The sequence below is a fragment of the Mchenga conophoros genome, linkage group LG12 (genome assembly GCF_057382185.1).
Source record: "Mchenga conophoros isolate Kocher_MC1m ecotype Shallow Benthic linkage group LG12, M_conophoros_male_GT1.1, whole genome shotgun sequence".
Lineage (NCBI taxonomy): Eukaryota > Metazoa > Chordata > Actinopteri > Cichliformes > Cichlidae > Mchenga > Mchenga conophoros.
This window is the reverse complement of record NC_140537.1, coordinates 33154554-33171589: the sequence shown is the minus strand read 5'-3', so window position 1 is coordinate 33171589 and position 17036 is coordinate 33154554. Positions and strand designations below refer to the sequence as shown.

The following is a 17036-nucleotide window of genomic DNA, read 5'->3' as shown; positions in this document are numbered from 1 at the left end:
ACATTTAACTGGCTCCTTAGAATAAAACATTATTTACTTCTGTTGGTTTGTATACCAACATTCACATTTAACCTCAGCTCTCATAAACTGCATATCAGAGAAGACTTGTGCAGTTTGCTTTGATGGAGTCACAGATTCTCACTTTGGTCTGATCCTCAGTGTGAAACATTACCAGACAGAAATCAAATGCAAATATTTATGAAGTTTACATTCTCACACCTCTATGTTTATAAACTCTAACATATGTTGTTTAAGAGTAAAAATAAAATTCAGACGTATCCTACACAAATATTTACACACTGACAGAGCTGAAGATAGTTTGTATGAACAAAACTGCAGAGATGTCAGCTGAAGGTCAGATTTTATAATGTTTCTTTAAAAACATTTAACGCCTAAACAGGACTGCAAAATATATTTTCTTGACATGCTGCCATGCAGTGATGGGAATAACGGCGTTACAAGTAACGGCGTTACCAACGGCGTTACTTTTTTCAGTAACGAGTAATTTAACTAATTATTATTCCTATCGTTACAACACCGTTACAGTTACTAACAAGAAAATGCGGTCCGTTACTATTTTTCAACATACAGACGGTTGAAGCTGTGTTCAGCTTACTGCATCTTATATCAGTTGCACGGAAGTAGCTGACTTCTGCGTAACCCAGATAGCAAGGAGACATTGAAACAATGTTCAGTCAATATCAGGTGATTCTATTGAATCAACGTTGAAATCTGACGTTGACCTAACGTCACGCTTGCACCCTTTTAACAATGTCAGGTTTTGATATTGAATCAATGTTGAACACTGACATCGATTCAACGTCAAAATTTCAAACACTGTTAATGTTGAAACAATGTCAGATTCTGATATTGAATCACTGTCAATGAGCCCTACTTAAGAGAGCAGTGGAGCGGCAGTTGGCGTGGGATTGTTATACTAGGAACACAGTTACTGTAGTTGGCCAGCTCATATGATCGTTGTTTCTGTTATTTCCCATGAACTGGTTTAAGTGTTTTTGTCAGCTGGTGGATAAGACTGCACTCACTGTGATATCTAAGAACAGCCGGCTGGTGTGGCAGGGTGTTCAGCAGCTGACAAACTACAAGTCCAAATCAGGTATGGCTGAAGGTGACCCAGCGTTGGCAGAGGAGCTGAACATCTTCTTCACACGCTTTGAGACCACTGCACCCTATGCCTCAGAGGAACAGCTGCATCATACAGCCCACAGCAGCAGTACCATCATCACTCTGGAGGAGCATGAAGTGAGGCACACCCTGCGGGCTGTTAACCCGAGGAAGGCAGCTGGCCCAGATGGTGTACCAGGACGTGTGCTGAGAGACTGCGCAGACCAGCTTGCCTATATTTTCACCAGGATTTTTAACCAATCCCTTGAACAGTCAAACATCCCACCTTGCCTCAAGACCTCCACCATAATACCCTTGCCCAAGAAATCTCATATCTCTAGCCTAAATGACTATAGACCAGTGGCATTAACCCCGGTTGTGATGAAGTGCTTTGAGAAACTGGTGCGTTACCACATCACAGCAGCCCTACCCAGCAGCCTTGACCCACACCAGTTTGCCTACAGAGCAAATCGATCGACAGAGGACGCCATAGCAACAGCACTCAATGTAGCATTAACACATCTGGAGAGACAAGGAAGCTATGTGCGCATGCTCTTTGTGGATTATAGCTCGGCATTTAACACCATTCTTCCATACAAACTGGACGCCAAGCTAAAAGACCTAGGGCTTCCTCACAGCACCTGTAAGTGGATTAATAGCTTCCTCACCGACCGCAGACAGAGAGTGAGAGTGGGACGTTATACATCTCCAGCCCTAAATCTAAGCACTGGGTCGCCACAGGGCTGTGTGCTTAGTCCACTGCTCTACTCGCTTTATACACACGACTGCACCCCCGCCCACCAGAGCAACACCATTGTAAAGTTCGCAGATGACACTACTGTGGTGGGGCTCATATCTGGGGGTGATGAGTCTGCCTACAGAGATGAGGTGGAGAGGCTGTCTTCATGGTGCAAGGATAACAACCTTCTCCTAAACACGAAAAAGACTAAAGAACTCATAATTGACTACAGAAGACATAAGACAGAAATCCAACCACTAATCATCAGCGACGACTATGTGGAGAGGGTGGTGGACTTCCGCTTCTTGGGAGTCAGCATAGAGGGAAACCTATCCTGGAGTGTGAATACCTCTGAGCTACTGAAAAAGACACAACAGAGACTGTACTTTTTGAGAGTGCTTAGGAAGAACAACATCACACAGAGACTGAAGGTGTCTTTCTATAGAGCCTCCATCGAAAGTATACTAACGTACTGCATAGGCATATGGTACGCTAGCTGCACAGTGGCTCAGAGGAAAGCACTACAGGGGGTAATTAACGCTGCCCAAAGGACAATCGGTTGCCCTCTCCTCAAACTGAAAGACCTACACAGTTCCCGCTGCCTCAAAAGAGCCCATAACATCATAAAGGACACCACACACCCTGGACACTCCATGTTCGAACTGCTGCCTTCAGGTAAACGGTATAGAACAACACACACAAGGACTAACAGACTCAAACACAGTTTCTACCCAATTGCAATATCATGTCTCAATGCTACTAAAAGTAGATGACTTTCATTGCCCCTGCTGTCATTTGTGCCCTTGATGTTGGAATGCTTTCAAACATGTTTTGTTGGATGCCCTAACAGATTGACTGAGTGATTGATTGTCTGAGTGATACATCAACTAGGTCGTATGTTGAGTGTATGTATGGGGCCTGAGGCCTGGATTGCTTGGGTGTATTCATGAGAATACTGTATTTTTTTTTTTATATCCTATCTATTATAGTTTTTAAGTATCTATCTTTCGTTTCATTGACCAGAGACATCTTTCAATTTCATTGTACTTGTGACAATGACAATAAAGAATATTCATTCATTCATTCATATTCATTCATTCATTCATTCATTCATCTCTCATTTCTAGGTCAAATGCGGAAACATGTGGAGGGAGCAGCACACTGTGTACAAAGGCACCAAGGAGGACAAAACATTACCACATATCAAGGAAAGGAATCACAGCCTGGGAAATGGGAACACACTGTGGATTGTTGGCATTGTTTCATAGTGTGGAGATCAGGGAAATATTTTACTGCTACTATTCATAACCACCATCATTACCATTACATTAATTATCATTTAATCAAAGCATTTATTCAATAGATTACACGGAGATCGATGCTGTCTGTGGGCAGTGTTCATCTCCCCACGAGTGTGTTCATTAAAATCATTGTTTGACCGAAGCTCTTCTGGACCATTATTGTTTTGTGCTCACCCTCAATATTTGAACTCGTAACAATAGCTTTTTGTAAATAAACAAACTTTTTCCATTCAGAAAGTTCTACATCTGAGTCCTACTTCAATCAACCCTGACTGTGACAGTGAAGAAGAGTCTCCAGAGGATCAGAGTCCAGCTGGACTATGACAGGGGGGAGGTGTCCTTCTATGACCCTGAAGACATGACTCACATCTGCACTCACAGAGACACTTTCACTGAGAAGCTCTTCCCATTTTTTGAGGTTGGAAAGGCAGGAGATGCAAAACATCTGATATCAAAATCAGTCAGACTGAGATTTGATTGTAAAGTGATTGTTGTTTGACTTTTAACTCTGTGTATGTCTTCTTTTAGATACATTCTTGTTTCTTTAAACAAGAGTATTCTGAATATTTTCAGAATATTTTTCATGTTGTTAATGTGAATTCTGAGTGTGAACAGTGAGCTGTGACAGGATTAATCGGTAAACTTATATCCCTTCACCAAGAGACTGCACAACTAAGTTATCTTCATTATCCTGATTATCAGCATTTTGATTCAGTCAAATAACAATTTTTAGTATTTTACTTTAAAGATCTCCAAATTCACACCTAATCTGTATGTTTATTAGAGATGGCACGATACCACTTTTTTATGTCCGATACCGATACCGATATCATAAATTTGGATATCTGCCGATACCGATATGAATCCGATATAGTGTTTTTTAATCAACAAAACTGTTTTTTAAAATATCTTGCTGCATTTTGCAAGTCTGCAAGTTCATACTTAAGTTTAAAACAACAACTACACTAAAGCTATTTTGTTATACCTGTATACAAAAAAAATATTTCATAGTTCAGCAATACTGATCAATCTAATAAACTTAGACCTACACCATCCTCCCTATTCTGGTATTTTAAAGAGTACTTAGCGTAAATATTAAGCAACCTAACTAATAGGGTTCCAACTCCCAGCAACAACAAAAATAAATAAATAAAAAATAGGGAACCACCCCTCACGCGCCACCTCATGATGCTTAATCGACGTAATCAACCTTAATTTGATGCAGTGTGAAAAAAAAATGAACAGAAATCAATTATTTTTCAAGAAATATTAAATAGATTCAACATCTTTCTTCAACAAAATTGCAGACTGCACAGATGGTACCTTCCCAAAGGAAAAAGCACTATAGCTTACTAGGGTATATATATTAGACTTAATAGTCACTATATACAGTAATTGACTTCTATTCATTTTACATCAAATTAAAACTTTGTGTGTCAGATAATTATTTATTAAAAGCTAGACATTTTAAATGAGAATAAGAAAGAAAAGTATGTCTTTGTGCCCCCTTTTCCCTGTTAATGCCCTATCGGCCCCCCTGGCTAAACTTTGCTAGATCCGCCCCTGCACAGTTACGTCAGCTGTAGAAAAAGATCCTGGTGTAGAAAGTAATATTAAATAAATTCTAACAACAGCTTATCAAGCTTAAACGTGCTGCTGTTGTTCAGCCGCTGGTTTCCTCTTTCTGGTGCAAAGTGGGCCAAAAACAAAGATGGACTCACGACAGAAAAGCCGATCAGCTGATCATTTAAGCAGCCGGAGAGCGAGAGGCAGTCGCTCGTTAAGCTTAACGCAGGAATGCTTTACAAACATTCAGAGATGGACTTACACACTTGCTTTACTTCTCTCGGGGATAACTTTGTCGGAGATGAAATGCCGGGTTGCTAGCGAAGCTCCAAATGCTATCCAGACCACAGGTCCCGCATGCCACAGCCGCTCTATCACGTGATGCATACTGCTCCGACGTGCTAACGTTCTGAGGCGAGTTACGGGGTGTTGCAAGTTTTGTGAGGTGCTTTCGTGATATTTAATGGATCGGATTACATTTTTTATTTTTCTCCGATATCCGATCCAGTCATTTAGGTCAGTATCGGACCGATACCGATACGTAATATCGGATCGGTCCATCTCTAATGTTTATACAAGATTAGTTGTGAGAATGTGTGAAATATTGAGACAAAAAGCAGCAGCTTCAGAGAGAAATCCAGAAAGGGTGTCCAAAAAGAAACAGATAAACTAATCTGGAGAGAAACAGTAAATATTCTTTTGTTTTTGGCTCTGAGGGCTTCAGCCCAGAGAAACACAGCTGGGAGGTGGAGGTGGGAGACCATCCTGACTGGAATGTGGGTTTAGTTAAAGAGTCAGTTGACAGAAAGGGAGAGCTTTTCCTTTACCAAAATAAAGAATTTCATGTTTGCTGCATCGCAGTGGAAAATACTATAATGGTGATAGTAAGACTGTGACAGTGAAGAAGAGTCTCCAGAGGATCAGAGTCCAGCTGGACTATGACAGGGGGGAGGTGTCCTTCTATGACCCTGAAGACATGACTCTGATCTACACTCACAGAGACACTTTCACTGAGAAACTCTTCCCGTATTTTCAGGTTGGAAAGGCAGGAGATGCAAAACCTCTGATATCAAAATCTGCTAAACTTTAACGTGATTCTTTATCTTAACTGTGTATGTGATGGGCGGCTTTTTATATTCTTGTTTCTTTTAAATACATAGTTTCTGAATATTTCTCATGTTTCTCATGTAAATATTTGATCAGGTCTAAATCTGAATGATTTCTTTGCTTTTCAAAGTTTCTGAGTGTGAACAGCAAACTGTGACACTTATTAACCGACTAAAAGCAAGAGGGGGCAAAGTCCAGGCTTCGAGGGCCGGTGTCCTGCAGGTTTTAGATATCACCATTGATCAACACACCTGAATCAAATGATTAGTTCATTACCAGGCCTCGGTATAACTTCAAAACATGCTGAGGAGGTAACTTCAAAATCAGCTGTGTTGGATCAAGGACACATCTAAAACCTGCAAGACAGGAACAGGAACAACATCCAGTTACTGAGCTGCTAGTTTTAGCTCCTGCTGTAGGTTGGATTTATGGACTTGTGATTTTTTTTTCACCAGAATATGACTCATGACATGTGACAGTAAATTCTTCTTTGTTGTCAGTTTCAAGTATTTGTATTGCATTTTCATTCAGTAGACCCTCTACTTGATAACCTACAGAAGATGAACGTTTCATAAACATAACTACAAAGGCACAGTCACACACAAACACTGACACAAGTAATAATTTAGTAATAATATCTTTGTTGTTTAACTGTCTTCATCATCCATCACTGAACATTCAAATACAGCAGAAACACACAACGGTCATTAATGTCATGACATATTAAGTTATATCAACAAGTTTATATCAATTTGTTTTTTCATCAGTATTACTAGTTTCTCATTGTCCACTGTCATATTTTTAATTTTTATTTATTGGTATTTCTCACACTGGCCAGCTCATCACATTTCAGTTCATGACAGACTTGAAAGTTGGAGTCTAAAGGTCTAAAGTTTTAGTCAGGTTTGAGGCCACAGCCCAGGTAGTAAAAGCAGATATTGTGTTTGGTGATTAATAATTAACTAGAACACCATTACAACAGGTGAGGGACTGTAATGTACAAGCTGTAAAGATGTTACATTTGTTGAATGTCGAAACTTTTTTGAACTGTAATGTCTTCAGAGACATTCAGGGATCCTGAGTCCTTGAGCTCGAACTACTTACAGGATGTAGCCAGTTTACAGTATTACAATTGTCACTTTAATGAAATCTGATCAAATGAAATGTACTTGACTTGTATACATTTGGTTTATAACATGGATATTTTCCTTAATGATTTATTCTATTTTTGTATAAATAAGCATTTGGTTTGATATGTTTCAGTTGCATTTTAATAAAACTTATTATCTTTTTTTAGGGCGGGAGATGAGAGCAGGGGTCTGGCATGTTGTCAATCTCAATGTTCAATCCAGATTTATGACCTTGGCTACAACCACAACTTCTGTTCAAGCTGCAAACAAAAATTCTGACAAGCTGACTTGTGATACTTGAAAGACCACAGCTTCATTTTCTTTGTGTCATTTTTATGTTCTGTTTAGCATAAAAAACTCAAAACATTTTTTACATTTTGGCGTTTATGTTTTTCTATGAAGCACAAACTGCAAAACTGTCTGACACTAACAGCATCCTCTGGTGGACACAAATGATATGTTCATCTTTCAGTTTAACACGTGACTATGATTCATGAAAATGAAAGTAAATTTCGATACTTTTGAACTGAGCTGAGACGCCATTACAGGGAGTCAGATCTCTGCTGAAAAACACACGTTGGAGGATTTTAATCAGAAAGTTGAAGACACACGAATTTGGTGAGTTAAAAATATTTTTATATCGGAGAAGCAGGAGATGCCAAAACCTCTAATATCAAAATCTGCTAAACTTTAACGTGATTCTTTATCTTAACTGTGTATGTGATGGGCGGCTTTTTATATTCTTGTTTCTTTTAAATACATAGTTTCTGAATATTTCTCATGTTTCTCATGTAAATATTTGATCAGGTCTAAATCTGAACGATTTCTTTGCTTTTCAAAGTTTCTGAGTGTGAACAGCAAACTGTGACACTTATTAACCGACTAAAAGCAAGAGGGGGCAAAGTCCAGGTCTCCAGGGCCGGTGTCCTGCAGGTTTTAGATATCACCATTGATCAACACACCTGAATCAAATGATTAGTTCATTACCAGGCCTCGGTATAACTTCAAAACATGCTGAGGAGGTAACTTCAAAATCAGCTGTGTTGGATCAAGGACACATCTAAAACCTGCAAGACAGGAACAGGAACAACATCCAGTTACTGAGCTGCTAGTTTTAGGTCCTGTTGTAGGTTGGATTTATGGACTTGTGATTTTTTTATTCACCAGAATATGACTCATGACATGTGACAGTAAATTCTTCTTTGTTGTCAGTTTCAAGTATTTGTATTGCATTTTCATTCAGTAGACCCTCTACTTGATAACCTACAGAAGATGAACGTTTCATAAACATAACTACAAAGGCACAGTCACACACAAACACTGACACAAGTAATAATTTAGTAATAATATCTTTGTTGTTTAACTGTCTTCATCATCCATCACTGAACATTCAAATACAGCAGAAACACACAACGGTCATTAATGTCATGACATATTAAGTTATATCAACAAGTTTATATCAATTTGTTTTTTCATCAGTATTACTAGTTTCTCATTGTCCACTGTCATATTTTTAATTTTTATTTATTGGTATTTCTCACACTGGCCAGCTCATCACATTTCAGTTCATGACAGACTTGAAAGTTGGAGTCTAAAGGTCTAAAGTTTTAGTCAGGTTTGAGGCCACAGCCCAGGTAGTAAAAGCAGATATTGTGTTTGGTGATTAATAATTAACTAGAACACCATTACAACAGGTGAGAGACTGTAATGTACAAGCTGTAAAGATGTTACATTTGTTGAATGTAGAAACTTTTCTGAACTGTAATGTCTTCAGAGACATTCAGGGATCCTGAGTCCTTGAGCTCGAACTACTTACAGGATGTAGTCAGTTTACAGTATTACAATTGTCACTTTAATGTAATCTGATCACACGAAATGTTCTTGACTTGTATACATTTGGTTTATAACATGGATATTTTCCTTAATGATTTATTCTATTTTTTGTATAAATAAGCATTTGGTTTGATATGTTTCAGTTGCATTTTAATAAAACTTATTATCTTTTTTTAGGGCGGGAGATGAGAGCAGGGGTCTGGCAGGTTGTCAATCTCAATGTTCAATCCAGATTTATGACCTTGGCTACAACCACAGCTTCTGTTCATTTTTATGTTCTGTTAGCATAAAAAGCTCAAAAGGTAAACATTCATATGTTTTTCTATGAAGCACAAACTGAATGACACTAAGAGCATCCTCTGGTGGACACAAATAATATATGCGTCTTTCAGTTTAACAGATGACTGTAATCCATGAAAATGAAAGTGAATTTCGACACTTTTGAACTGAGTTGAGACGCCATTACAGGGAGTCAGATCTCTGCTGAAAAACACACATTTGGGGGATTTTAATCAGAAAGTTCAAGAGACGCAAATTTGGTGAGTTAAAAAAACTTGAAGATCAAATGGCTGAGAGAGCTTTTCTTGAAAATTACCTGAGCTGCCATGTGTGTTCAGAGACTTTCAGAGATCCTGTGTCTCTGAGCTGCGGCCACAGCTTCTGTTCAAGCTGCCTGCAGAAATTCTGGGAACAAACTAAAAACAAAAACTGTCCCATTTGTAAAAGAAAATCTTCAAAGGATTTTCTAATTGTGAACTTTGCTCTGAAAGAACTTGCTGACTCCTTTTCTGGAAGAAAGAAATCTGGATCATCTGAGACAGAAAAGAGAGAGAAGAAATTAACAGTGGTGTGCAGTAAACATGAGGAAGTGCCTAAACTGTTCTGTGTGGACGAGCAGAGAGTTGTGTGTCCTGTGTGTGACTTTTCTCTCCACCAGAGTCACAAAGTGGTTCCTGTAGAAGAAGCAGTCAGTGACCTGAAGGAGCAGCTGAAATCTGACTTAAAGTCTCTGCAGGACAAGAGGAACAAATACAAACAAGTGGAGAAAACATACAATAAAGTGATTCAACACTCCAAGAAGCAGCTGTTGTCCACAGAGAGGCAGATCAGAGCAGAGTTCAAGAAGCTCCAGCAGTTCCTGAAAGAGGAAGAGGAGTCCAGACTGGCAGCTCTGAGGGAGGAAGAGGAGCAGAAGGGGAGGACTATCAGCAGAGAGATGAAGATGATTGAGGAGCAGATCTCCTCTCTGTCAGACAGCATCTCTGCTGTTGAAGAAGAGCTGCAGAAACACAGCGTGCCATTCCTCAGCAGTTATAAAGACACTCAGAGCAGAGCCAGAGCCCAGAGCTCAGTGTCAGATCCACAGCTGGTCTCAGGAGCACTGATAGATGTGGCCAAACACCTGGGCAACCTGTCCTTCAGAGTGTGGGAGAAGATGAAGGAGAAGGTCCACTTCAGTCCTGTCATTCTGGACCCAAACACTGCAAACTGCTGTCTCTATCTGTCTGATGATCTGACCAGTGTGAGACGTGGAGACACAAATCAGCAGTTTCCTGATAATCCAGAGAGAAACACTAAGTATGCCAATGTTTTTGGCTCTGAGGGCTTCAGCTCAGGGAAACACAGCTGGGAGGTGGAGGTGGGAGACCATCCTGACTGGAATATAGGTTTATGTAAAGAGTCAGTTGAGAGGAAGGGAGAGCTTCTTGCTTCACCAAAATATGGAACCTGGTGTTTATTGCATAAAAGTGGAGAATACACTAATGGTGATGGTCAGACTGTGGCAGAGAAGAAGAGTCTCCAGAGGATCAGAGTCCAGCTGGACTATGACAGGGGGGAGGTGTCCTTCCATGACCCTGAAGACATGACTCACATCTACACTTACAGAGACACTTTCACTGAGAAACTCTTCCCATATTTCAGTATTGGAAAGGCAGGAGACGCCAAAATCTATCAAAATATCAAAATCTGTCAGACTGAGATTTGATTGTAAAGTGATTCTTTATTTTAACTGTTTTTTCAGTACAGCAACAGGGTTAATTTTAGGGAAATTATTAATCACACTGTCTAACTTCATTATCAGGTTTTATTTCATTTTGTTGATCTAGTGGAACTATTAGCAGTTCAATGAAAACAAAGCAACTTTTTCATGTGAAAATCTTGTGACCCACTCGAGTTTCTGTAAGAAACTTTTACATTTTTTCTTGTTTCTTTTAAATTAATATTTTCAGAATATTTCTCATGTTGTTCATGTAAATATTTTTGATAGTTTTAAAATCTGAATGATGATTTCTTTGCTTTTCAAAGTTGTTGAGTGTGAACAGCAAACTGTGACACTTCTTAAAAGAAGGATTCATGATTAAACATCAGCAAGAGTCAACTTTACAACTACAAGATTTAAATGTCCTGATTATCAGCATCTTGTTTTCAGTTAAATAACATTTGAAAGTAACACGTCTTCTTTAAAGTTTTCCAAATTCAAAGAAATGACTTCTAAGTTGTGACGCTGTCTCATCAGTGTAACTACACTTGATTGATTTCATTAAAAATGTTCTTTCTTGTGTTGCTTTTAACCTTAATCAGAAGCTGACATCTCTCACAGTTTGAAAGATTTCTGGATCTTCTCATGTTTCATAATTAGGTTTTAATTTGATTTTCAAACTTCACTCTCAGCCTCAGTGTTTCAATGAATCACCTACCTTTGATTTGTACTTCAATGTTATTCTTTAACTGCTCTCTTTGATTATTGAGATCACAAAATGTTTCTGTGAAGTGAAATAAATAAATTCAGTGATTCTGTTGTTGTGTTTGACAGTAAATCAGCTTTTCAGACACAGTCATTAGTTCAGATTCATTTAACATGGAAACTCACTTTGATTGTTGTGTTTACATTTAACTGACTCCTTAGAATAAAATATTATTTGCTTCTATTAGTTTGTAAATATTCTTGTTGTGCTGAAGCTGTTTTATTCAAACAATCAGCAGATTTTATCAAATCAAGAATTTATTTTAAGCAACTACATTTTAAATCTTTTTTTCAGACCAACATTCACATTTAACCCCAGACAGAAATCAAATGTGATCATTGATAAACTTTACATTCTCACAGCTAATCTGTATGTTTACAAACTCAGAAAATAGTTTGAATGAACAAAGCTGCAGAGATTTCAGATGAAGGTGCAGCTTTATAATAGTGGTGTTTTATTTGTATATTATATTTATGCACAAGATGGAGACAAAGTTCAGATTATTTTCTCTAGTAAAAATGTTTACACTGTAAACATTTACACTTATCCCATTTTTAAATGTAAATCATTAAATGTTAGAAATGACTTCACTTAACAGATAAACAGAACACTAAGACTGAGCCAAGTTCATCTGTAAATATTTTAAATAAACAAATAAAATGTCTAATCTCACTTTCACCTCAGGTCAGTGTCAGTCTGATCAGCTCAAATCCACAATCCTGCTGCGATAAAGCAAATTGTCTCTTTAGGATCAAATCAAACTGATGCTGCTGATGTGGTCGCTGTAGTGTCTGTAAGTTTGATTCTTGTGTGTCATCTGCAACCACCACACATTCAGAGGGGGAGAGAGGACAGTACAGGCCTCGACCAACACCCACAAAGCTCTCCTGCAGGGAAAGAATCTGGCCAAAACTCCACTGGTTAAAATGTCTCTGCTCTCTGGTGTCACTGTAGTGCAGAGGCTTCAGAACTAGAATCCTCTGGTTTAAAGATTTCTTCAACATTAAATAATCCAGTGACAGTTGTCTGTATTTCCACCGCTGCACGCAAACAATAACTGTTAACAATGAATTCAGCAAACTTTATTTTTCAAATTGTAAACAAACACAGTTTAAAACAGCATTTCTGTCGCTGCCACAGAGTAACTCACATTAGGATCCCGTCCTCGTTTGGGCTCCGCCTCCAAACTGTCAAAAGTCAATTTACTCGCTTGAGCAGGATTTCTCTCCGAACGCAGGGAGGTGTCCGTCAGAGCGTGAAACTGTCATAGTTTCACGCTGCTCTACAGGGGACACTGGAGACACTGCTCTACAAAAAGTGTGATTTTTATCCTGGTGGGAGCAGAACAGCTAAAGTAAGAGGGAAATTCATAACAATTTTTTAAATGCGACATGTAGTTTTGATCTTCTTTTGCTGCTGGTTCAGTGAATTTTGGTCTTAGAGTGACGAAACCTGCAGCTGCAGAATCTGTGAGGTGTCGGCTTTCAGCTCCTGACAGCATGTCCACGTACGTGACATCGGATGAAAGATCCACACTTTGTGTTTAAATCCATTCACCTGCTGTTATTTCCTGTTTTAGCTGTTTGCTGTGTTGAAATAGTTTTGTGAGCTTTAAGCTGAGATTTACACCTTAAGATCACACGCAGAAACACAGAGAGAGTCAGAAGCAGGTCCAACCGGCTGGGCAGCTGCCCTTTTGTAATGATCCCTGGCAAGTGATTGACCTACTGTGCACAGATCAGCCAATAGACACATACCAATTAACTTTAAATGGGCCAATAGATACAGGCCTTACACTTGAAAGACAAGAGAAACAGAGGAATAACAGTGACACTTGTCGTGGCATGTAACAATTATACCTCAGACTGCATGTTTGAGGTATAATTTTAATCTCCAAAAAATGCATGAATTTAATACAAATATGTGGGGATAGAAACAAAGCATCAATCCTATCATGGTAGACTTGATCCCATAGCAATACCAGAGTTGGTATCGATACTATCAATACTTGGATCGATCTGCCCACCTCTACTGATTGCATTGTTCTTCAATACGTAAGATACACTTCACATTCTTGGTCTCATTTTTTTTTTTGCTATATTAAGATAAAGTAAAACATGAGTTGTCAAAATGTTTTACTTGTTTTCCTTTTTTGTTTTTGTTTTGAGGGCAACTACTCACACAAATAATATGAGTATCTGAACGACAGCCTAGCAGCACCATCTGGTGAAGACAAATGACATATTGTAGATATCAAGTAGAGGTGGAAAAAAGGCCGGAGAGAACCCACACAAACATGACAAGTCCACACAGAAAGGCCCAGGTGATGGAGATGAACTTGGGGCCTTCTTGCTGTGAGGCAACACTGCTTTTGGACACCTGCTTTTTAGGTGGTCAGACACACTGAAACACTGGGGAGTCTGAGGCTATCATGTGGGTAATCTGTTGGTTTCTGGCTCACTATTTTTGTCGTGTATGTCTTCTTATTGTCTTTTAACAAGAGAGTGGAGAGCAGGAGGCAGAAGCTTCAGACAAGAGGAGGCTGCAGCTGAAATTGTGGGAATCATCACTATAACATCATAGTTTGTGAATGAGCTCTCCAAAACCACTTTCAATCCTGCCTTATGTAAAAGTTCAGGTTTGCTCAACGTATAAAGTGATGTTATTCATTTAGACACAGGTCACTGTTACATTAAGGTTCTTCATGAGTTCATTGACACGTTCTCATAAACCCGATTAAGAAATGAGCAACATCATGCATTTCTATTTGCAGAATTTGTCAGTACATGAAGTGGTGCATGATGCTTCTCATTTGATTTTGTTAGCTTGGCAGCTATATTTTGATAGTTAATTTCATAATTACAACAGGCAAACTTTAAAGTGAGTCATATAAACTACAGTCTGCAGAGAGCTGTCACTGCCATTTGCTGTTAACTCATCCTTGATCCTGCTTCTACTTCCTGTGTAATACGTTTCCAAAAGACACAAACTAACCCTCATATTTTTTTGTTAAATCTCAGAGTATAATTATTACGTTCACCTGTCACAGATTGTCTTCATCATGATAAACATGTTAAAATTAATTACAAATACATTACATACAAATTTTATGTACCATATTTTTCAGATTATAAGGCGCACTGTCGATGAACGGGTCTGTTTTCATACATAAGGTGCACCAAGCGAAACAAAACAGTCACATCAAACTTTACTCAACTCATTCTTCTTGCTTCCTCCACTTCCGTACCTGTCACCGGCTGCGATGGCAGACCGTGGAGTGACAGTGAAAGCAGGGCCCAAACGCGAGACTCTAAGTGAAGGACAGTGGATTTATTTACAGGAGGTGAAAAACACACAACTATATACAAAATCCCAGCACTGTGGTCCCGTGGTGATTCTCCCTGAATCCCACACAGTGCAGATGTCCGTGAGAAGTGAAAGGTGGCGACTCCAAAAAACTCCAATTCCCACACCGTGACTTTAGAGGCGTACTCCGCTCCCGATTCCTGGTAACACAAAAGGCAGAGGGTTAGCAGGGGATCTGTTTCCTCGGAGGTTACGTAAAAGCTCACGGCAGTACTGACGAGTTCTGACTCAAGGATCCAGCGTCGGCCTCAGCTCAGCTGCAGTCCTAAATGCCGTTCCTTGACGAGCGTAATCTGCTGCAGCTGGCAGAGGACGACGAGCGGCAGGTGTGGCTGTCTCTCGAGTAGACCACGTCCGGGTTCGCAGTCTCCTCAGCGAACCCACACCTCCGGAAGCTCACACAGAGACACATGGAGAGACGGAGAGAAAACCAATACAACACACGGAAAACATAAACATACACTGAAAATGCCTGAGCCCTGGGTCCCTAGACCCAGGCCATGACAGTACCATTGATTAACCCTCAGAGATCCCTAAAAAATACACACACATTGGTCCCTAATGGACATAAATGTCCATTCCCCAAAAAGTGCAATAAAAATATTATATATTAATATTTTTTTCCACTTTAAATTGGTCAGTCTTTTAAAACTACTTCTCCCTGAAATATTCATATAAAGTTTTAATTATATTTTCGTTGTTTTAACCCTTTAAATCCCAGTTTTACTTCATGAGCGCCCTGTTTTTTTAGCCCCCAAAAACAAAAAAACTCAATATTTTAAAAAAAAAACATTTGAAGTAATATTTGATTGTTATTATAATTAGGCCTTTAGACGGACTAAAGATTGGCACCAAGAGTCATTTCGATCGCCTTTTATTTTTTTTCCAGGAGCGCATTTCATAAAATGCACACTATCGACCACGCCCCAAAAAGTGCAATAAAAATATTAAATATTAATTTTTTTTTTCACTTTAAATTGGTCAGTCTTTTAAAACTGCTTCTCCCTGAAATATTCATATAAAGTTTTAATTATATTTTCGTTGTTTTAACCCTTTAAATTACAAAAAAACTAAAAAAAAAACTAAAAAACTAAATATTTTCCCAAAAAAACATTTGAAGTAATATTTGATTGTTATTATAATTAGGCCTTTAGATGGACTAAAGATTGGCACCAAGAGTCATTTCGATCGCCTTTTATTTTTTTTTCCAGAACCAGAAAATGGTCTCCAGGCGGCAAATGCTGCTCGTCGAGGCCGAAATGAGTGCATTCTCCCGGGTTAACTCGCGACGATGATCGGGGCATGTTGCGTCGGACTCCTTTTTCCAGCGCACACTTCCGGTACCACGTGACAACAAATACGTCATTTCCTGTTGACTAAAAAAAAAAATGCACCCTCTCATGGTCCTAGGGACCGAAAAATGGTCCGCACGATCAGCGGGCGAATCCGCTGCTGCACGCCGGAAAAGAGGCGTCATTTCCCGCAGGTCTGTCCAAGCAGCCCGCTGATTTCCAGCAGAGGTCAAATGTGAAGCAAGGGCGCCACCCGGTGGACAAATAAAAAAATTACAACTCTAAGGCCTGTAGTCCAAAACGAAACCTAAGCTGGAGACCTGACTTTCGATTTGACCGTAAATTTTCTGGCGTGAAAAATAGCGTTTATAATGGGTTTCAATGTGGACATTTTTGTCCAAAGGGACTCATGTGTTTGGATTTCTGTAACTTAGCCATTTTAGGCTGATTTAATGAATTGACACCACAATTAAAAAAAATAAGAAAAAAAAACATTCTTTGACAAATTTGGCTTTAATCCACTCAACACAGTGAAGATGGTTTAAAACTAAAAATGCAAAAGACAATAAATGTCCCTAAGGACCTCTGTTAATTAATGTTGAAATTTCTTGCAGCTGCTCTATTCCCATGTTGTTGCAGTATATTAATGACTAACCTCATATTGTGGATGGATTATCTCAGTTGTTCTCCTGACTGAAGTTCGGTCCGTTTACAGCATCCTGCCATGTGATTGCATTTGTCCCAAACCATCGGGAACCCTCACATTAACTTTTATCAAGTGGAAAAAATTTAACGTTCATCCTCCAGCTTCACTGTTTATGTTACACTTT

At 39.0% G+C, this 17036-nt stretch overlaps 1 protein-coding gene across 1 annotated transcript; it reads left to right on the top strand.

The window, feature by feature from the left end:
- Nucleotides 1-7485: 7485 nt before the first annotated feature.
- Nucleotides 7486-11596, top strand: LOC146563035 (nuclear factor 7, brain-like). The gene is made up of 2 exons (XM_085295381.1): nucleotides 7486-7586; nucleotides 8979-11596. Exon 2 carries the CDS (start codon nucleotides 9367-9369, stop codon nucleotides 10786-10788), a length of 1422 nt encoding a protein of 473 aa, XP_085151507.1. The 5' UTR covers nucleotides 7486-7586; nucleotides 8979-9366; the 3' UTR covers nucleotides 10789-11596.
- The last annotated feature ends 5440 nt before the right edge of the window (nucleotides 11597-17036 follow it).

Bases quoted from the DNA above. Each gene is read 5' to 3' on its own strand.
- LOC146563035 (XM_085295381.1), top strand. From the start codon at position 9,367: ATGGCTGAGAGAGCTTTTCTTGAAAATTACCTGAGCTGCCATGTGTGT.